Below are 23,273 nucleotides of genomic sequence, written 5' to 3' on the forward strand. Positions count from 1 at the left end.
CCGATGTGAAAAGAACTAAGTCTATATTACATAATATAATAAACGTACTTAATATATTCTTCAATAAGCTGGACCACTGTCTCATATTCACATTCACGTCGCGGCTCTTGAAAATTTGAGCATGGCTTATGATGATAATTTATCAGTGAAAACAGGTTGAATTTGCTTGAATAAGATGATTTTTTGGATCATTGGGTCCATAAGGCGTATACGTTTATGGACTAAATAGATAATGTGTAGGTCTACTGGGCATCAACGAAACACAACTGAGCATAATCGTAGTTTGAGCACAGCTGTCGTAAATTCTTCCAATGTGGACACACATTCATGGCTCCCGAGAGACGTAATGATGGGATCGCATCCAGTAGAATTTGGATTGCACAGTTAAAAGAATATTGTCACATAGCCTGTGGTACATACACGAGTACACAGGGCTTAATTGTATTTGGAATATTTTCGAGGGCACCCTGATGAATAAAAGCCCACTGAACCCCCTAGCCCCCACCCCCTCCTAGCATGAACATATTTTCAAAAACTCAGCCAGGGACAGCACTGGCTAAAGAAATTAAGCTCTGCATATACCCATATAATACAATCATCACATCCATTAGCGCGTGCTTCTCAACGATTGCAATGGTTAAAAAGGAGGATTTAATCATTACGTTTTCATCTTTCTGTGACGGAATGACCCCTCATCACTGCCAAGGTAAAGGATAAAAATTCGCCACGTGTAAACTTTAAGTACTCAACTTATTAAACAATGCAAACTGAACAAATGTCCCACTAAACCTATTAAATTATACCTCTTAATCTTTTAAAATTAATATTTGAATTAAATAAGCAAGGATAAAAATCATTCATTTTTTACAATCATCGGTCACGTTTCACCATGATCATCATCAGATGCAGCCATGTCCTATCCACTGCTGCATGAAAGCCTCCCCCCACAACATTGCCGTCTCTGGAGAGGTCCTGCAATGACACAATCCATTTCAGTCCTGAGCATGAACTCATTCCATCGCTCCATCTCTGTGTTAATTATCCTCTACTGCATGCTACCATTTTCCGTTCTGGTCATGGTGCCTCCTACCCACGCTCGCCATTTCTTTAACAATATATGATGTATATTCTTGGTTCTTTCGGTAAAGTCACGTAGAAGGGAAACAATAAAATAATAAAAATATAAAACAATAAAATTCTCACGACGTTTCGACTGCAACACAAGCAACCATCATCAGGTGTGAAAACCACAGCAAGAAAATTTGAAAAAAGTGTGTTTTTCACACCTGATGATGATTGCTTGCGTTACAGTCGAAACGTCGTGAGAATTGTATTGTTTTATATTTTTATTATTTTATTGTTTCCCTTCTACGTGACTTTACCGAAAGAACCAAGAATAATATATATGATGTCCCTGATTTCCGTGTGTCCTTCGCAGCGTAGTTTCCATCCTGCGTCTCTTCTTGCTTCTTTGCACACTTTTTAGTTTTGTATTCTATTCCCTTTATCGATGTCTATTTCTGACTCACATCATTGTGGCTACTATGCGCTCACGGAAACCTTTCGGTCACGTTTTGTCATATGCTACTGCATCAGCAGAAGCGTTAAATGTTCAATTGTCAAAGCAATTTCACTCTAATGCACATGGCCTCTACTTATATAAACATGGTAAAAGTCCAATGTCACAATTTTGAAAAAGTTATACATTTTTTCTGAATGTAATTTACTTAAATTATCAAGTTACAGTAGTGGTTTGTTATTTGAATATTCGATGTCATTCATATTTTAAAAAAAACATCAACACACTATTGCACTATAACTAAAATATTCAATGTTGTAGAGTACTTGGGTGAGCGGTGGTGCAAGAGTCAACGCATTGCTCTATAAACCCGGTGTCCTGAGTTCAATTTCTGGCCACGACTGACATCAGTGGCAAGTGATATCCTCGAAGTGGCTTTTGGCTAACCATCGAACAAACACGGTCACTGCTTTGCTCGCTTTCAGATGTGCTTCTGCGGCCATCTGCAACACTCTTCCTTTCGATATTAGGAAACACTGGAGCTATGCACTTTTACATTTAGATTGGAAACTCATTTCTGGAACTGCTTTTAGTGTTTAGTTTGTTATCCTTCCCTTGCATCTCCGTATAGCACGGTTGGCTACGAAATGAATTCAACGTACATGTATTTTTAGATTGCTCAATGGAAGTGTGCGTGTCGGTGTACATGGTGAAGTATGGTAAACCCCCCTACCTTGACCAGCATGGCGTAGGGAGATCTTAAACCAGCAGTGGATTGACAAAGGGCAATACATTATCCAGGATTAACTTAGCTCAGTGCAACGATTAAAAATATATAATATTGACCAAGTCCATCCGAACTGCTACTACGTCCTGCTCAACATAGGCAAGAGACCTCCCAAAGGTCATGCGTGGGAAAGTTCAGGACCGAGGCCAGAAGGCTATTTGTGGTTTTTTTTAATGAAAATAGTTGGTGGAAGTCTGGAACAAGATGGCCCAACACAGTTACGTGGTGGTGGAGGCTGATGCAACCGGGTCTCTTCAGGAAACGCCTCGACGAGATTTTGGAGTGAGCTAGGAGGACCCAACGGCCTCCCAAATGTCGTTTGTACTATCAACATTTTGTTCCTGATAATTTCACGAAACAAGACAAACTAAAACTTTAAGTTGAATGCTACGAGGTAACCGTGAATCTGCGCGTAATATTTGTAGACGTCACATGCTCTGCATGCACGCACAGGTACATTTTATCCAGTGGAGTGCAATGGTATTATTCTAATAATGAACCTCCCCCATGCCGTTTCGTTCATGGCGGTTAGATGGCTATACTTTTCCACTCAGGGCAGAAGAGCTGATTGCGTGAAGGGAGAATGATCCAGAGGCCGGGAACAGTTCAGACATCGCTTGCCAACTGATGTTAGCCGTGGATGAGAATCACATTCAGTTTGCCGGGTTTAGAGCGTGGTGCACGAAAAACCGCTTTGCTATCTGTCCACCTTTCATGTAAAAACACATTTCAAATGTTAAACCAGAGTCCCACAGTTCTCTGTTACTAATGAAATTCCAAATCTTCATTGTGTTTTATGTATTTAAATGAAGGGCATTTTATGACAGCAGATAATTCATCCTCATGCGATGCATCACTAAGGCCGGCGTGTGTAAAAATGTAATGATTATTGCCTGTGTCACGCACTGCACTTGTTTGCAGATGTTTTGTTTTTATTTTGTTATAACGGTCATTGAGTACAGGCCCAAATGTACAGGACTAAATGCTCAAATTTCCAAGCAGCCAGCAACAGACGGTACTGGTGAGGACACAAATGGATCCGAGTTTGCACAAGTCTTGGATTCCGGTTATAAGCACATGGCAAAAAGAGACGATGGGAGGGAATTCCATCGGTGCACCCACATCAAAGTGGGACGCAACATTTATCTGGTAACCACCTGGAGCGTCTGCTGAGGTCACGATTGGGTTACACTCGCCGTGCTCTGAGAGAGAAAATCCCAAAGTCAAGCAGTTGCGAGGAAATATGCAGAGAGGTGAAGAGCTTTCACCTGCAATCTGGTGGTTGAACACAGCATGGCAATAAGACAAATGCACTCGATGTGTTCGTTTATAACAATTTTATTTATGCACAACACCTCCTTGTTATACATGGCCACGCATAGCACAGTGTATCCCACCCACAGACAGGACAGCCACTCTGAAACATAGTACTATGTACTGCACAAATAAAATGTGTACGGTCACAATCATGTTAATGATACGCTGAGCGGCGATGAATGTAATTAAGGACACAACGTGTCGAAGAGACGTCACGGGCAATAACACGTGGTTAAGACGAAGGTGAAAGGGCGTTCATTGAAAGGTTTCTAAACATCGTGCTTAAGAGGAATGTTGCGAAGTGTCGGAGCCTTGGTCGTCTTCATCTGCACCCTGAGATGCGTGGGGTCTTACTTCAGAGCTCCTTTCCGATCATAATTCCTCTGCGAGAGGTAGCTCTGAAAGGGCATGGTACAGAAACGTCAAAATGTTCATGAGCGCTTAATTCATTTACAGTTATTTGTCAATCCACTGCACAATGAAGGCTTCTCCAAGACATGTCTATAATGGGGGTTTGACTGGCCACGGTGAGAGGAGGGGTGAATGACCAGAACTGGTTTCAGATATCACCGATGATAGCCAAAGCCGGGAATGATCATATTCAGAATATTTATTGATACTGGAAGAACCCGACCAGCTATAAATCTCTTTTTTCACAGACATCCAGTCGTTTCACAGATGTCCAATTAAACTTGGGCCACCTTGTTCAAAGCACAGTGAACTAACCACGGTGTCACATTTGAAGGTTTCCTCCAATAAGCATGAAAAATAACCACCTAAAATTTTGTACGTAATTACAAACGTGTAATAATGAAAATTGTATTGGACAAGAATACCAAGCTGGAACTTCTTTAAAAAGTCTGCAGACTCAAAAGTTTTTTTTCTGGGTGAATAAATTGATGTTTGAAAGAGTAATAATTCACATATAACGTGCGATGACACACACACAGCAGCTGCTGAGGTTTTGGAGGCTTAGGGTAGAACGGCAGGTCTAGCCAACGTATTTCAATTTGCATTAAAATATTTTATACATGTCATTTATAGCAAATGGCAAACTTTATAAGCATGCAAGTAAAAGCTATAATGAGATTAACATTCGATAAGGGTGACTTGACCACGACACACTTTCAAACAATGCAATGATTGAAACGTTATCATTATACCAAAGAAAGCTATCATAGTCATACTTTACTATGAGTGGTATTAAAGAAAACATTTCTGTAAAAACAATTGATTTTACTTGGATTTGACAACCAATTTTAACAACCTTTTGCACTTCCTAATTATTTATTTCATTTTAAATAAACGAAAACACTTAAAACGATAAATATATATCATTGTAGGTGGGTTCACTTTGAATTATATCAGTGCGGCACTGTTTAGTTAGGTGCCTCGCCTGATTCTGTATTGCCACAAACCTGTCTCTCGAACTATTCGGATTGAAGGAGAACAGTGTAAATATTATTTGTTATCCATGAATTGCTCTTACAAAGATCTAGCAGCATACCGTCTAAGGCTACATAAATCACCTTAACATCACGTTCACCCCGAGAGGGGAGAGAAATCCTCTTAGCCCTCGCTAAATGTCACACGGGCGCCACTGACTTCGGCCTCATTCATTCGTGGGGCTTGGAAGGGGTTCCTTCTGAGGCCCCTGTCGAATCTGAGACCCAAGTCAAACAGCCTCCACCTGCCCCTCCCGTCCCCATCCTCTACTCCCTGGGAAAGATAGGGCCTTCGTTGTTCAGACAGGTGAGAATCTATTCAGACTAAAAGTCTCTTTTTAAACAGGGCCCAGGCTTACAAAAGGCAATTTAAAGACAAAAGAAAATGGCACACAAACTCGACGTGAAACTCTCCTACGCAGTGGTTCGAAGTTAGACATCCGAACGCGTCCTCGGGCAGCGCCGCAACTAGCACGTGCAAAGCACGGCGACTCACCGCGAGCTCCCTGATCAGCTTGGTGTTGGGCACTCGAGAGAAGGCGCATTCGGGTCCGTCGCACTCGAACGCGTTGCTCGGCGGCTCAAGCTCCTGCTGAAAACACGCGGCACAGCACGGCGAGGTGGTGCACTATCACGTTCCCGTGTACTACGTGTGCAAAGCGAAATGTGCAAGCAGGATTCCGGGTCCGTTTTTGCTGTACGGAGACGCCTCTTTTGCATCTTTTATAGGATTTGTTCCCGGCGCTGCTCACATTTGAAACCTCGGAAACTTGTCCCCAAGCTTTATTTCATGTTGCCATTGTTGAGGTTAACAGAGGAATTAAAAGCAAACTTAACACGTAGGCTTTCGCGACCAATATCATCCTTAATACAGTTTTTTTTGGGTTAGATAGCGTAAATATTAATGTGTCGGTAAACCCGTCACCACCCGACACAGACAATTAGTAAGGTTTGTCACGTAAATAGAACATGCAAATTCTTGATAGCGAATTTGTACATGGAAGATTTTGAAACAAAAGCAATAGCTTCAAGCACACTAAAACTCTCTGCTTGGTTTAGATGTGGATGACGCATCGGTGGGCTAGCCACACGGCAAAGATACACTGAACGCTTTTCTAAATCATCTCAACTCACAAAACCCATCCATCCAGTTCACCATGGAAGTGGAAGCTGATAATATCTGGATATTCTGCTCGAGCACGGAGCAAATGGTAAAATAACACGCAGCGTTGACCGAAAGAAAACTGCTCGGCATTTCGACGCCCCCCACCATCACAACAACTTGTGTTTGTTTATGAACTGTTTCACGGAGCTGATAGTGCAATTGTATTTGAGAGGTACAGGTTCGTGCGAGTGGCAGGCAGGCAGGCTCTCGTGTGTGACTGACCTCCGGCTCTCGTGTGTGGCTGACCTCCAGCTCTCGTGTGTGACTGTACTCCGGCTCTCGTGTGTGACTGACCTCCGGCTCTCGTGTGTGACTGAACTCCGGCTCTCGTGTGCGACTTAACTCTGGCTCTCGTGTGTGACTGACCTCCGGCTCTCGTGTGTGACTGACCTCCGGCTCTCGTGTGTGACTGGCCTCCGGCTCTCGTGTGTGACTGACCTCCAGCTCTCGTGTGTGACTGACCTCCAGCTCTCGTGTGTGACTGACCTACAGCTCTCGTGTGTGACTGAACTCCGGCTCTCGTGTGCGACTTAACTCTGGCTCTCGCGTGTGACTGACTTCCGGCTCTCGTGTGTGACTGACCTCCGGCTCTCGTGTGTGACTGACCTCCGGCTCTCGTGTGTGACTGACCTCCGGCTCTCGTGTGTGACTGGCCTCCGGCTCTCGTGTGTGACTGACCTCCAGCTCTCGTGTGTGACTGACCTCCAGCTCTCGTGTGTGACTGACCTACAGCTCTCGTGTGTGACTGACCTCCGGCTCTCGTGTGTGACTGACCTCCGGCTCTCGCGTGTGACTGAACTCCGGCTCTCGTGTGCGACTTAACTCTGGCTCTCGCGTGTGACTGAACTCCGGCTCTCGTGTGTGACTGACCTCCAGCTCTCGTGTGTGACTGACCTCCAGGTCTCGTGTGTGACTGACCTACAGCTCTCGTGTGTGACTGAACTCCGGCTCTCGTGTGCGACTTAACTCTGGCTCTCGCGTGTGACTGACTTCCGGCTCTCGTGTGTGACTGACCTCCGGCTCTCGTGTGTGACTGACCTCCGGCTCTCGTGTGTGACTGACCTCCGGCTCTCGTGTGTGACTGAACTCCGGCTCTCGTGTGTGACGGACCTCCAGCTCTCGTGTGTGACTGACCTCCGGCTCTCGTGTGTGACTGACCTCCGGCTCTCGTGTGTGACTGACCTCCGGCTCTCGTGTGTGACTGACCTCCAGGTCTCGTTTGCCCCCGGGTTTCCATTCCAGGGAGTAGTGCTGCGCGTAATTCAAGGAGACGAGCAGAGCCGTCGCCAGCAGCAGGAGTGTCAGACTCTGACCGCGCAGTGCCATGTCTTGCAAGGGGTTTCTTCTGTAATTGCGAACACGTGCTAAAATCAGCAGGACACGCAAATATAAACATAGACCGTGGACTGTTGGGGCAAGTGCTGTTCGTGAGCACTGACTTAAAGCCGGAATGGCACACGAGAGGGTTTGGTTGCCGGCACCACGGCCGGCCGCCTTTGTCTCCCTAGTGGCGATGTTTACACACAGCACCAGGTACTCATTTGAGGCTACCTAGGGGAGGCCCAGGACTGGTTCAGAAAATCGTAGCCATGTTCTGAAGCCAGCGTGCTAACCGCTACACGACACGCACACATGTGAGACAATTATAAAAGACAACGTGGGTTTACGAAGCATCTACATGTGACCACATATAAAGGCACCGCATAAACCGGGCAAATACATGTTGTAGAGAGGCATGTGTGTGTGTGTGTGAGCGGTGGCGCAGTGGTTAGCGTGCTGCACTGAATCTGGTTACCCGAGTTCGATTCCAGCTCACGGCCACCAACATCAGTGACAAACCATCTCAGCCCGTCCTGGATCTCACCCACACGCTGAATCGGCCTCAAACGAGTACTTGACGCAACGTGTTAACATCAGCACTGAGAGGGAACAGAGGCGGCCATGCGTGGTGCTGGCCACCCACCCCCTCGTATGCCGTGTCGACCTTTCATAGGTACTCGCCAACAGTCCCCAACAGTCTATTAAAGGCTATACGGGGAGGGGGGGTGGATCTTTATTTTTGTCCTGTATGGACACCAGACTATATTGCATCAATGAAATCATTACCAAAGTCGTAGATGTCACGAATAAACATACGCAGGAACACAATGCCTTTTTAAAATCAATCAGCTGATTTACAAGCTTCTTGACCAACGGTTCCCAACCTTTTCGAGTGTGCCGACCCCTCTTCAACCTCTAAACATTTCACGGACCACCACATGCTAATAGTTATTTGGAATGTGTACATTTTCTTGGTTGAGGATGTTATTATTTTCGTCTACTTTTCCGCTGCTCCAGATTATGACACGTCTTCGTATTTGTTTTGACATCAGTATTTTATGATTTTAAAAAAACGAAAGAGGAAAGTCAGTGTGAAGATACAGCCGTCACAGAAGGCTGATATTAAATACGTGGTGTCAAAGGAGAATGGAAAGGCTGTTGAGCTTCTGCAACAAGGCAGACCAGAGGAGGAGAGGAGCTGGGAGGGAAAGGCTGACACGCAGCCATTGGGGCTGGGTCGTCCGTCGAGAAAGACGTTATCGGCACGCCGCAAGAGCTGTTGAAATTATTAAATGATTCGCTTGGGATGATTCAGTTTACGTGACAATGTAAAGCAGTTGTGGGGCGGGGGGGGGGGAGACTTTTCTTAAGAGAAAATGATGATTTAGAAACGATGAAAGGCAATTGTAATTTTAAAAGCCACTTCGTTTGAAGCTATTTTGAAACTCGCTCTTTATAACGTACATCATCAGCACGTCATGGGACGTTACGACTACATGACACACGGTGCGTGTGATGTGCTCCTTAGAGAGTACGCACATAAGCTACAGTGCGCATTGACTGGTGGTGTGAATGTGATTATTTTGATGTTTTTGAATGACTATAAGTTAATTGATGTTTTTTTTCCAAAGCCAGTTGCTTAAAAAAACGTAGAATGTACAATTTTTTAAAACAGTCTGCCTCAGCAGCAGACCATGCTTTCCCACCTGATGGTGGACGCTTGTGTTGCGCCCGAAACGTCGTGATTTATTTTATTTTATACCTTACGTGACTTTACCGAAAGAACCAAAGAGTATGGATTCCTGCAGTCACGAAAGCTTCAAGTCAAGATTTACAATTCGCTTTCATATATCTTTCTGCGTGCATGGAACCCAAGGGCAATATACAGTACAATTAAAACTTAAATATCATCAAATAAATCCAGTTTAGAAAAATAAGTAAACTCAAGGTAATAATGTTTTTAAACTATGTAAAAGCTTTGATTGTCTGCATTCCTGATGTGGCATAGCAAGCAATATAACACAGCTAAATGCCCTTTCTTAATTGAGCAACGAGCAAAACATCAGCTTCCACTGATCTCAAGTTGGGATGAAGAACATGAGGTGGCAGCTGTTCCTGTAAATACGAAGGCCTGAGACCACAAATGGCACTGTAAGTCGTAAGCAGATTTTTTTGTTGATCAATCCTGACATTTTTTTCCAGCAAGCCAGTGCAGTCATTCAATAATTTGAATCGCTGCACTTTGCTGCGGCCTTTTCAACCAGCTGAAGCCAACGCAGGTTAGAATCGGAGGCCATTAAACAAAGCATAGCAGGAATCAAACTGACTAGGTGACAACGACATCGCGAATAAACAGATTCGCATCTTTATCAGGCTGAATCCATTTCAAATTGGAAAATATTCCTCAAATGACGAAGTGAGAAATTTAGAAAATAATGTTGATACCCAAACGGTCCTGAAAACATTGTAATTTCCAGTTTTCACGATGTTGTATGGAGTCCATAGATTACTATCAAAGAGGAAATATTTCGTTATGGGGGGATTTATCTAAACTAAGTCTGCATCCCACTAATACCACCTCTATCATATTAAGATGTATCAGGCATCGCCAATAACCGAACGCATGTTGTCACACGTAATAACGCAGTACATCAATCGCTGCACCACTCTTCCACCTATTGTATTGCATAGAAATGTGCACCTGTTCTCCATACACAAGGTATAAATTGCACAACAGTACAGTGTATAAAAGATTGAACTGCTGTATTCTCACTACCTGCATTATTATGAATTGCACTGCATAACCGTGAACCCATTTGTTAAACAAGAGCTTTATAGCTTATCAGATTCTGCCTGTATATATTCTGAAAGCAAGAATGAGCCCAGGGACCTGTAAACAAGGCTCACCTGTGTTGATTTTAGATGGGCTTTCGAGAGAGTACATATATACAACATTGGACTGCCTTATTGTCATTACCTGCATTGGTCATGAGTCGCGCCGCATAACCAAGAACCCAGCGCGGTAGCTGTAAACAGAGACTCACCTTTTATTCCAGGTGCTCTTGTGAAAATTCACACACGAGCCCTGGTGCGAAGGTAGACCGCCTAACCTTTATATACCGCTCTTCAAAAGGTGAGCCTTCATCTGTAAAAGCCCACGAGGATGTCTTGGCGATCATTAATCTAAATTGGCACATTAATTAGGGCGAGTTTATTACATCGTCTATGGGCATGAATAGATGATTTTAAAAACGCAGTTTTTTTTTTAGAAAGAGGATGTGACTGAGCTGTGGAGGACAGTTACTCATCATTCCTGAACGAACCGTAAATCATGGACTTAATTTTCTTTCTAACCCTTTCCAATTCCAGTTCAATCGTCGCGAAATTAAAACTTTCCAAGTTGCTCAGGCGAGGCCCATCAGAGAAGCAGAGTCACTTAGGAAACAAAGCGCTCACGTTTGGCCCTTTAAAAAAAAAAGTTATGCATAAATGCACAAGTTGAGCGAATCCATTATACGTGCATTTTAGTTAAATTAGCGGTTAAGCAAGTTCAAATGTATTAGACAAATTAGATTTCTTTTTGTCCACCCCTGCCATTCACATTGTTCTGCGAAGAACGACTTTGCAGGATCGAGATAGTCGCAGGGGTTATAGTCGTGACTGCCATTCGTTTTAAAGTTGTTGTTTTTTTACTTTTAGTTTTATAATATCTGTAAAAACATATATATATTTACATATACTGTATTTAACTTAAGGGTAGATGTTTTTTTTTAACCGTGCCTCGACTAGACGAGACCCCATGTGACAGCCGTCTTAACCCCCTTGCACCAGAGATCGGTAACGAACATAACAAAAAGTGATTTTTTTTTGTTCCCTACAACACACGCACACAGACAGGGAGACATTAACTCCTTACAAATGCCTCCATTGACAACAACATCCTTCGTCGACATTCAATCCTTCGGCTCATGACGTCAGTTAGGGGGGCTCCCAACTGATGCCGACGCTCTCTCCAATCGATATCAGTGGATCCTCGAAATTTGGACTGGCAGCGTTGATCGAGCGAAAATGCTCCGATAGGTAATTGTCTTTGTAGCGTTCGCCTTTTGGCGTTCCCTGGTCTGACACTGGTGAGACTACGCCCTAAAGAAGTCTGTCTGTGGTGTACAGGCCAATCAGTTTCAAAGACAATGCCCAAATATTATTAGAGCGTTACGTGTTTACATGTTCACCGCAAGTACCGTGTGTGGTTAATGCAGACATGATTCCTTGCAAAATGTTCTTATTTGGTGTTTGAACATCTTAACGCAACTGTTTCATGGCCAGAATGGGTAAAAAAAACTGTTTTTATTTTTTTCATGCGAATGGGGCCAAGTCCGTTGGCTAGAACTGCAAGCTCGCGCATGCACGTCAACACAATCCAAAGGCAGTGCCACGCGTGCATCGCGAAGCTCCACAATTGCCCAATAGGGCGCTTGCCCTCGACGGGTGCTCATGTTTTGCACGTCTACATTGCACGGTACACAGCGAATTAGCGCGCAATGCATCCGAAGTAAATCCATAAGAAGCCGCGCCATCAATAACGCCCATTCAACGACAAGAGTCCCCCACGAGCGTTTATAGGAACGGTGACAGATGACTGTTGAGTACATGGCATCGAAAAAAGAAATATCGACTTCCCTACGTTCAGCTTTCAGGTTGTCAAGACAAGTACCATGGCACCGCACACGAGGCGTTGTGTGGCTGGAACACCGCGGCGCCCGACCGCCTTTGTCTCGCCAGTGCTGACTTTTAGACATCGCAAAATCTGCCCATTTCTCAGTTTCGGCCGAGTTGAACTTTGGGTAGCCCGAGCCCTATTCCGGCACCACCAAGTTCCAATGCTGTAGGCGGTGCAATATCGACATTAGGTCACTTTGGTCGTTATGGTACCATGCAAATAGATTGCATACGTTATAGACACGCAGGCATAACGTCACACACGCAAACATACACACGCATGCCACATCACCAGCCGCAAGTTGAATATTCATTGCAAGGAGTGACGTTCGACGTCTGCTTCGGCAGAATCACGCACGAATAATAAGACCGCACTTAATCGGTGACTGAGAATACGGAAAAAAACTACGAACGGCTGCGAAAAGTTGTGACGTTCCGTACAAACCTCTCGACAGCAGGGATGGAGCAGGTGACTTTCCCGTTGCCCGTGAGTTTATTGAACGGACGTTTGCCGACTGCCATTATATAGTGCTCCCCAAAAGTGACACTTAATCATCTAAATTCTCTCGGGGCCCAGTTAGTGATTGACAATTTAATTCCGAGAGGAAAATTGACACGACCACTAGTATACTCTTGATTAACCCTCATAGGTCTACATGATTAAACAAACAATTCCGAATTTCCAGAGAGGAAAGAAATTACAATTGGAACTAGCTTTCTCCTTATTAACGTCTGTTATTCTCTTTTTACACAGACTCATTCTCATCTGCCTCATCCAGACTGCAAACAATCTTGAATCACCTGACCCATTACATTTAAAAACTCAACTACTACAACTGCGAATACTATTAATACTAAAGTCTCTAATGAAAGAATGCAATGCGTCCACACTTGGTCAATAAACCAAGTCATTGGTAAGATAATCATATGAACTAATTGCTCATTATATTCCTAAATTAACACAAGCAAGCTATCACATTAGATAAATACATTATTTCTGAATTCGCAATCTCCGTTAGAACGATTACCATTTTAAATATTCTATTAGGACTCTTGTGTTTTCAAATTACCAACACGGCAAAGCTTACTTAAGAAGTTTCAGATGGATAATGTTTTCCAATTTCATTAATGTATTAATGCACGGTGTTGATTCGCTTTCTGCAATTACTTAACTGTCTTATTGCGCAGAGCATAAATTGTGACTGTTAATGGGTTTGACATTTCCAAGAATTGCGTAGTTAATAAAAGCAACAAGAATGCAGCAGCACGCCATTGCATTAGGTATTGTCTCCTACCCGTGTCAAACAGGATGACGTTAAAACAACAACAACAAAAACCTTGATTTATTTTGCCTCCCTTGGATACATATTTTCACGTATACATGATAATATAGCCTCTTGGATTCTATACCGAAGGGCAACTCTATTGCATTCTTTTTTTTTCCCCAAAGACTTGAATACTAATGCTATTTTATTTGCCACGTCAAGCCCACTGAGCTATTATCGATTTATCAGAGGTGATTTGGCCACACATAACTCATCGAAGTGGCTTATATCATCACATGTGGGAATTTATAATAGGCACATATTTTACACCCATGTTTCTCAATATGGAAGGCAAAGACCAGAGGAGCTGGAGAAACATTTACGTGACCAAACGTACACGCGTCAGGGTCGGCATCGAACCCACGACCTCCTGCGCATCAGGTAAGGGAGACAACATCTGCTCGCCACTGCAAGAGTCTTCAATGCATGATTAGCCCGCGTTCGTGATGGACTGGAACCCCAGGAGTGCACAAGAACAAATGCTCCGACTTACTCTTTATTCAATTGCCTCCTTACCTGATATTATTTTTGTTAAATGGTATTCACGTATGCCCACCGTTGCCTTTCAATGATGTGTACCCCCCATGGAGCAACTGCGTACATTGAAGGTTAGGCAGGTGCCCTCGTCTTTTTCAAAGCAGGGCACTGTCCCCACTCCGTGCTCTGTACAAGGTATCGCTCTAGCTGTGGTCCCGTACAATGCGTCAGCCAATCAGTCCGAGACCCCGGGGGTTGGGGTTGCCAACAAAATAACAAGAAGAGCCATCGTTTTCGAATTCGGTTCAAACAAACAAAACCTCTATTTCACGAGCCGCAGTGCCGCACGTGGTGAATACGAGACGGCCCTTGACAGACGCCGTCACGAAGCAGTTCCTGAGAGATCCGCGTGCGGCTCTGGAGCGACAGGTTGCCAACCCCTGACCTGGACTATCTTTTGACACCTGTTCACCCACCCCTCAATGTTTCTCCTTCTGGTGCCAGTGTGCACGCCCATACTGACAGGCAAGGGCTCAAAAAACGTACAACAATGGCCATTGTCCGCCATGCGGTGTCGACATCAACACAACACTGTTGCCAGGTGATGAGGGCGGTGCCTATTATCCCCAAACTCGCATTTCCTATTTCTCTATCACAAACGAATCAATCACCGCCACTCCATTCCTTCCGACCTTATCCTAACAGCCTCGCCTAAACCTACCTCTCCCGCGCCGTTCCCCAATCCCGCGTCTTCCCCAACCGACCAAATCGTCCATACTTGGCCTCCTCGATGCACGAGCTGCCTGTGATAAAACATGCAGCCATCCTCGACGCCTCTTTTCTTGACAACTCGATGTCCTTGCTCTCGCCGAGACCCGGATCTCACCCCGACTGCCCTGTTCCCTCGTGACACTTCGGGTTGTCCACACTCCCCGTCCAGTTGGAAAAGTTGGCTTCGTTTGGCCTCCTTACTCCCCCCCCCCCCCCCCCATGTCTCATTATCTACCATACCCCAGGCCCCTATTCTTCCTTCATTGAACACCTCAACTGCCTCCTCTACTCTATCCTCCCATTCCTTTATCCTCCTTGGTGATTTCAACCTCCTCCATCTTAGCAGTCCACCGATTGCCTCTGCCCTTCGCCCCCTAATCAACTCGTTTTGGCCTTCACCTGCGTTCACCGCACCCCCACAACTCGTACAACTGGCAGTACCCAGGACCATAATCTTCCTTTCATACCGGAATGCAACACCGAGCTTTACTCGGTTCCACCCCTCAGACCACTCTCTAATTTCCCTCACCATGCCCTGAACCTTCCCTTGCTCCCTCCATTCCCTCCCCTGCCCACCCTCGTCGTCTGCCGGCAACCTTCACTTCCTGGACACTCGCTCACTGGCTTCCCCCATCTCTTCCCTCCTCCCGTCAATCACCGACTTTTCCTCACCCTCCACCCTGACTCTGCCTCTTCTTCCCTCTCTATCCTCTTCCCTCAACTATCTAGCCCCCCCCCCCCCCCCCCATTACATCTCTGCTCCAAATTACCGAAACCTCCCCCCCCATCCCCAACATGGTTAACGCCCTCTCTCAAATCTAGCTGACGTTCTCTGCGCAAAACTGGACAACTATTGGAAGCCATCCCAATCTCCTCGGAACCCGTCATCCAATCGCTCCCTTCTCACCCACTTCCTTAGCCTCCTTAGAAGTAGCCAAGCGGGACAACTTCTTAACTCCAATTCATTCCCTTGTCCCTCAATCCCCGCCAACTTCTTCTCAACCATGACTAACCACTCCATCCACACCACCTTGCATTACTTCTCCACGACTAAAATTGAGACAATTCCCTCAACTTTCGCTGCCCGCCTCATCTCCTAGTCCCCCCCCCCCCGATTCCTTCCACCCACTTCCACGTGGTAAAGACTCTCTTCACTGATTTATCTCCCACATCATTATCCCAACTTTCCGCGATCATACCCAAAGCCCATCCTACCTCCTGTCCCTTGGACACCATCCCTGCCTCCCTTTAACCTCCACCGCTATCCTTCCCTCCCCCTTGGTCTCTCTTCAATTCTTCCCTCACCTCTGGTGTTTTCCTGACATCCTCAACGCAGCTTTCATCCCCTTCGAGTCCTGCCAACTACCAGCCAATCTCTTTCCCCTCCCATTCCACTGGAACTCCCCTCCTCATTGTACGGGGCCATTTGTCAAACTCTGCTCATTCTGGTCTCTCCTCAATCCTCATTCTCCTGGATCTTTCCTCAGCCTTCGACACGGCCGATCACCCCATGCTCCTTTCCACCCCTCTACAGTTTTGTCCCTCAAGAGGCTGTCCTATGGCCCTTGCTATTTTTTCCCTTTGTATCTCACCTCTGGAAACTGTAATTTCTTAAATGACTTCCCCATTACTTCTTCGCCGACGACACTCACATTTTCTTATCCTTTCCCTCCTTTAGCCATGACCTTTCCTCCCGCATTTCCCGACTGCTTAACCACTGTCCAATCCTGGATGTCACGCCACTACCTCTCCATTAATCGTTCTAAAACTGAAATCCTTAATTAATCATTATAAAACTGATATCCTTAATTAATCATTCTAAAACTGAAATATTTTTTGCCCCTCCAACCCACTCTCCTCCACTCGATCCTACCATCTCGTTCCCTCCCTTCTCCCTCACTCCATCTCCTATCGTAACCTCGGGGTCATCATCAACTCCTCCCTCTCCAACTACATCTCAAGAGGACATTGGTTGGCCCCAGCGGAGAGTGCGTCGAGGGAAGTTGAGCGAGACGAGAGGGGGAGAGGCGGGAAAGTGCATGGTGGAGTCGTGAGATGAGAGAGGTAGGCAGTAGCTGATCCATGGTGGGTCCATGCCATGGTGATGACGTGATGCGAGTTATGTTCAAATCCTGTTGACAATGCTAAATAGAACGAATAGCCGTCACAAAATGTGCACTCACCTTTCAGAATAATGTTTCTCCCTGAGTGCCTGCTGTACAAGCTGTTAAGCATTAGTGGACAGTAGTTTACAATACAGAAATAAGATTGCTGCAATGCATGTAAAATAATGAGTGGTATCCTCTCACACTTTGCCTTTCTCTGAGTTGTCAGGAATGTATTCTTGAACCTATCTTGTACGGTGCTTATCGTTTTACGCCTTCGTAAAAGTACCCCAATTGTAAACCTTTGTGAGTCATCTACAAATGACTCGTGTTATTGTGTTGCGCCCGAAACGTCGTGATTTAATTTATTTTATTTTCTACCTACGTGACTTCACCGAAAGAACCAAAGAGTATGGATCCCTGCAGTCACGAAAACATCAAATCTAGATCGTGTTATGTGCCTTATATGCGTGGGGTTTTTCTGGCTTCTCCCACATTCAAACAATGGACTCATCAAGGAAATGTCCAAAGATAATAGCAGGACCCTCGTGAAAGAATCTTGGGACATCCTAGTCCAAGTACCATTGGAAATCCAACCAATGTTTCATCTTATATTTACACCAGCATACTGTCATCAATTATATTAGGAAGATGTTTAAAAAGACACATTCAGACGGCGTTCATCAAATAAAGGAATACCTTGTAATATTTCATTAAACATTTTATTTATGACTTAAAAAAAAGCGCAAAAATATTTTGTAACACTCACAATTTCCAAAGTTAGTATGAGTCTAGCTTGGTACTTTTTCATTTAAGTTTCCATGCCCACTTGCGTGACATCTTTGTGCTTACAATACCAATCTCATAAAGGACAATCTGTACAACTGATGTGAGCACGTTATTCTCATCTTGCTCTAATATCAAATTTAAGGGCATAAAAATAAGTGCTGCAATTATTTTTTTCTGACCAAATGTTTTTTTTTTTTTAAATCCAATGACAATATAGGTAGGGTCTCGTAAGCTGTGCCTAAAATATCACTATTTGTCGGTCGTTACAAATTAGTCTGTCAACATTTTCCATTGGGATGTAAGAATAGATACAAATTCACTTATTTCAGTTCAGCACATTGAAGCACTCCCAAAAGCCTACATGTCACGTACACATCTTCCCACTGTCTGGTCACATGGAGCAATGTACGCTGTTCAGATTTGATTTACATTTTTTTTATATAATATATTTTATGATGTCTCAAAAACGCTCATAAAATGTCCCAATTTCAATCATCACGTAAAAAGTTAATCGTATAAAGAATATTTCTTTTGCAATGTAATTTAAGTTTAGTCAAAATGAATTGCATATTCACTCATTAATTAAAGATGGTTGATGTGACCTGTGACTTTAATTCGAGGGAGGTTTTTTTTTTAAATACCGAAATAAATAACTTGGAACGTTTTACAATACACAAAGTACAGGGATGGAAACAAATTATATTCGCATTTGACACGAGCATTCACATGCAAACATTGAACACCAAATTTCAGTCATCAAAGATATGACACTGTATCATAAACCCAATACAAAAGGCTGGACCGCACGGCACGTGAATAAAAAGACCCGTACAAATCAATAAATTAAAACTCATAATAACAAGTGGCCATTGCGTCGGCCACAACTTTTTTTTACAAGCCTTCAGAGGGAAATTCCTTGGGGGGAAAAAATACATTTTGGAAAGATGCTCAAATGTCTGTCTTGGGTGCAGTAATTTTGTAAGTGCAAAGGTATTATGAACTATTCCATGGACAATGCTTCTGCAATGCCTCCAAATGAGCATTAGCCTCAGATTCTGAACATGCATATGTACAGGAAATGGCTGTTAATGAAATGCACAATTAAACTAATAATCGTTATTCATTATTATTTAATGGTTATTTTGAAATGCATAATTAAGTTTTGCATGAAACTAGGCCCCATTTTTGTCTCCTTTACGGTAAACATCGGGCAGTTCAGCAGTATTGGTTCAAGCAAGAAAGTCTGACTTTGATGAGACACTGAATGACAAAACCAGTCCAGTTTTGTGTTGAACCAATGCTGCTAATATTCACGAGAAAGCGATGAAGGCATGGGTTGTGTAAAAAAAAAACGTATTTTTTTACATTGAGACAAATATGGGAAGGAGGCTTTATTTACTTAACCTAGTGGCTCTTTGATAGCACAATCCGTCCATGTTTATGTAAATAATTCATAAAGGACATAACGTGTAGGTTTTGTACCCACACCCTGGAAGTGACCGAGTTGACTAAAAGCCACAAGGTTGACTCCCGACGCAGTTTTGATGTCTACAGAAGGAAGCGGTTTGTTTGAAAGCGGCGCGTTGTTCTTTCCTCCGTGCACACTGAAGCTACCCGTCGCACGTTCTACACACAGCTCATGGAATACAAGAAGGGGCAATTGACACAGTTAAGATTCTACGGCAACGCATGGGCAATTGTGCTACATTCATAAAGTGTTTCTAAAGAAAACCGTATATTTTTTATGGTATTAAAAGTTGTAAAACTATAGAAAAAAGCAACTGGAATTATCATACAAAATGACGGCATGGAATGTTATTGACTTTGTAAATTTGTCATCGATAGTACTCAAATACCACATCATAATCCGGCCAGGTCGCTCAGCAGTAGTGAGTGGCTCGCATTTCGAAGATTTCAAGTTCAAATCCGGGTCGGTGGTTGACTCAGCCCATCATCCTTCTGGAGTCGATAAAATTAACACCACAAAATGTGGAAATCAAGTGGTTGTTCCAAGTGGATAGACTGACCCTCACCGTAAGGAATGTGGAATTTCCACCACAAGCTCAGGGCTGTAATCAGGAGATGAGCACAGCCTCATTGCTGATTTTAGCACAAAAGCAATAACTTTTTTAGCACAGACTATTTAGGGGTTTTTTGGCCAGCATTTTAATTTAAATAACAATAAATACAATCTAATAAAAAGTGTGATTTTATTATATAGCATAAAGTACCTCCTTTTAAAAATAGAGCGTGGCACGAGTGAGTTAATCGTGTTGGGTTCTTGGCAATATATACAAAAACGGTTGATATTTTGTTCAATGCATTTGCACAGGGTGAGGGGGGAAAAGGGTTTGCATGGTAAGGCAGCCCAAAGATATACATCACAATAACTTAAACAGGCAAACTTGACGCAAAGATTGTCTCGTAATGATATACTGTATATATAATATTTCATAAAAAATATACAAACTTGCGGAATTTATTTTAATTAACAATTAAATACTGTGCACTCCACGGTGTCCACATTTAAAAAATAACGCAATTGCACGGTACACTTTCGGCAAAATTCCCCCCCCCCTCCCCCCCTTAAAAAAAATAAAACAAAGCTTCCAACACAGGTACAAAATAATGCGACTTGCGATACATTGTATTTACACGATGGAGCCGGTGTTTGCAGCGCACAGTGCTCGCGATGTTGCGAACCGCTGGATGCCATCGCCCTGGGGGGCCTAAAAGTCCAGATGGAGGGACACACAGAACGACCCAGTGCTGCTTTTCCACATTGTTTTATGCCAGGTGAAGACCAATGAAATGTCTTTGCACACCGAATTATGGAACGGTGGTCAATAAACTACGACTGGTGGTGGTGGTGTTATGCATAAGCTTCCCAAGTGAAAGCTTAGTGCCCCAAGCGGCTTGAATTCGGATCTACATATATATAAATCTTATTCTGATGACTGTTAAACTAATTTTAATTGTAATTAGTCTATGCTCATTAGTTCACACAATCGTGATATTTAGATTCCGTTGCTTGTCCATCACATAATGCTTGTCGTCACACATGACTGCACACCCAAACGTAATGTCTGCTTGGGGCCCACAGTCTGCTTGTTTACAAGATGCATGTATGTTGTGGGCATTGATAAGCTCCCTAACCACAAAGCCTACTGCGATAAATGTGCCAACAAACTGTAGCTACCGAAGTGTGTTTGGAAATCAAATCGCTGCCTCTAATTGCTTTTAATGTGCATTACTAATGGCTCGTAACACCCATTTACAAATTATCCATATAAAGTGCTTCGCAAAACGTGTTTTTTTTACTGCACTTGCAAGCGATAAAATTCAAAGTGCAGCACATTAATACCTTTTAACAATTCTAATAAAAAAAAATACCTGTGTGACCTGCGTTTAAGAGGCTGTGGGTCATGATGAGCTTTCGTTGTCAAAGTAATACATCGTAGCTAAACTAAGATGTATTTAGTCGACCTGAATGGCTTTGGTGGCACTGGTTAGCGCACTGCGCCATGAGCCCAGCAACCTAACACATTCCAGCCAAGGGGAACATCGGTGGCGGGTGATGTCCAAACCAAACTTGGGCATCCCCTTCACCAACCTGCACTTGGCAGCGTGGTGAAGTATGGCTAAATAACCCCCACAGCCGACACGGCATGAGAAGCCCTTCATCCAGCAGTGAGTTGACAAATGGCTGCAAATGTTGTCTTTATCATTATCGTTCAAATGGATCTAATATGTCCTTAGTGGAAATTCCTAAAGAGAAACTATCTAAAAATTCTAAGGGCAGCAGGAGAAACGTCCTTAGCCTGTGTAGCCGGCTGCCCCTTGTTCTGCTAAATGTCGTGCACACGTGGAATCGCAGATGTGGAAATGCGCGGCATTGGCTGCTCTGGGTGCTCGTAGACGCTTCCTCCCTGTGATTCGCAGCTGCCCTCGGTCGGCAGGCCTCCGCACGGTCGTTTCACTTGAAGTTGGCGTAGTCCGAGAAGGTATCGATGTACTCCTGTACCACTTTGTAACAAAACTCGTACTGCTCCTGCGCACGGGAGAATGGGGGAAAATAAATATATAAAGCGTTTGCCACCCAGGAACGTGAGCAACACCGCACACAAATGCTACACACGAATGAACATTTTCTCCCCAACCTACTATTGACTGCCCCTTCTGTCGCATTATATGCCCCGTTTTACCACTGGCACCTCCAAGTGGTTTTCCGTTGGCTATTTGCCATGCAGAGCCAGAATCAAACCGTGATACATTGGGTCACAAAATTCAGCTGAGTCTGGGTTACCACAAAAGCTATGATTTTTTATTGAATAGCTTGAGATGAATTGACAATATAAAGGAGTCGTCCATGTAAGAGGATGGCTGCACTATGGTTTAGTTGGCAATTATCAGTCCAATTGATTAATACTTATTTATAATTATATACAGTATATAAATTATCTTGATTATTTTTAGTATTTTAAATTAAATTAATTTCAGGTTTCAGATAATTGCCAAATATATGAAATCACAATCATCACATTAAAATGGTCTGAAGACATTCAATATTTATTAGGTCTTGAATTGTGTAATTATAAAAATGAACACAATGAATTCTATAACAAGTACCTTGAAAATAATTATATACTTTAGTGGAAACAACGTAACTTAATTACGAAAAGCAATATGCCAATGTGCCTAAAGAAGAACATTTCAAATCAACGAGTTAACCGCTATAACACATGGATCAGAACCATGGACATTGGCAAAGAAAATTCAACAAACGCTGATTAGTGCACAAAGACGCTTGGAGATGTGCACGCTTGGAATTACGCTGAGGCGACAACAAGGAACACGTGGGTCATAGAACATGCTCAAACTGTGGACATCATGGAGACTCTCAAGGAAAGTTCAGTTGGTTTAGGCAGTGCACGCCAGTGGTCTGGACCACTGATGGAGCGGCAGCCGAAGGAAGGGAACGTGACGCCGTGGAGATGGAGCAACGAAATCTGCTCGCGTGCAGCAGCGAGACAGGTGACAACAGCTTGCGGAGGCCTTCAATCAGCAGTGGCTGATGACGATTACAATAATAGCTTGAATAACATTACTGCGTTGAATGCCGCTGCATTTAAATCACTCGTGGTTTATACGTGCAGGATAAACTGAAACACAATGTATATGAAGCTTATCTGCGGGGTTGTAAAGCAATCGGCTATTTACTGTGCCCTATGCGCACTCCCCCAGCTTTGAATACGCCCTCCAGTGGACCAACGGGAAATCTCACGCTTCCTGTTACGGTGTTGGAGTTGTGCCATACAGCACTCTGATGTGTTTTCGGGCTGTACCGCGTGTAGTTCATCACGATGTCCGACGTTTCGCTCAACTGGCAGCAGCCCCACCCTCTCACTCAACCACGTATAATTCTCGAAAAGGAAGTGGGTGTAGCCAGGACGGGCCGAGGCAGAAAGTGATCCGATGGGCACGTCTTGAAGAAGCACACGTAGCGAAACGTTGGACATCGTGGCCAACAACAT

The 23,273-nt window shown here is 43.9% G+C and overlaps 2 protein-coding genes across 9 annotated transcripts in view; both read right to left on the minus strand.

Moving 5' to 3' along the window:
- Window positions 1–3,628: 3,628 nt before the first annotated feature.
- On the minus strand, window positions 3,629–12,809 carry LOC116941314 (progonadoliberin-2). 7 transcript variants are annotated; one of them, XM_032952238.2, is made up of 4 exons: window positions 12,718–12,809; window positions 7,440–7,578; window positions 5,565–5,657; window positions 3,629–4,021 (listed from the first exon to the last, which is right to left on the minus strand). In XM_032952238.2, exons 1-4 carry the CDS (start codon window positions 12,792–12,794, stop codon window positions 3,974–3,976), a joined length of 357 nt encoding a protein of 118 aa, XP_032808129.1. In that variant the 5' UTR covers window positions 12,795–12,809; the 3' UTR covers window positions 3,629–3,973. The 7 variants fall into 7 exon arrangements, with proteins under 7 accessions (XP_032808129.1, XP_032808128.1, XP_032808127.2 ...); XM_032952237.2 differs by having other exon boundaries at window positions 5,565–5,660; XM_032952236.2 differs by having other exon boundaries at window positions 7,416–7,578.
- A 4,841-nt stretch (window positions 12,810–17,650) lies between these two features.
- PTPRA (protein tyrosine phosphatase receptor type A) overlaps window positions 17,651–23,273 on the minus strand; it is a 91,813-nt gene continuing 86,190 nt past the window's right edge. For both annotated transcript variants that reach the window (XM_032952233.2, XM_032952234.2), the window contains one exon: window positions 17,651–21,790. In XM_032952233.2, the coding sequence (XP_032808124.1) occupies window positions 21,716–21,790 (75 nt within the window). In that variant the 3' untranslated portion in view covers window positions 17,651–21,715. The remainder of the gene's footprint in view (window positions 21,791–23,273) is intronic.

Source organism: Petromyzon marinus, chromosome 11, assembly GCF_048934315.1.
Source record: "Petromyzon marinus isolate PM22_M1 ecotype Great Lakes invasive population chromosome 11, UKy_Petmar_22M1.pri1.0, whole genome shotgun sequence".
NCBI classification, from domain to species: Eukaryota; Metazoa; Chordata; class Hyperoartia; order Petromyzontiformes; family Petromyzontidae; genus Petromyzon; species Petromyzon marinus.

What these genes read in the sequence shown, in the direction of transcription:
- LOC116941314 (XM_032952235.2), bottom strand. Translation starts at nt 12,794, where the DNA reads ATGGCAGTCGGCAAACGTCCGTTCAATAAACTCACGGGCAACGGGAAA. An exon ending in TCCATCCCTGCTGTCGAGAG is followed by an intron (nt 7,579 to 12,717) that starts GTTTGTACGGAA and finishes TCGCAATTACAG; the next exon opens with AAGAAACCCCTTGCAAGACA. An exon ending in GTCACACACGAGAGCCGGAG is followed by an intron (nt 5,661 to 7,415) that starts GTCAGTCACACA and finishes GCGTGTTTTCAG; the next exon opens with CAGGAGCTTGAGCCGCCGAG.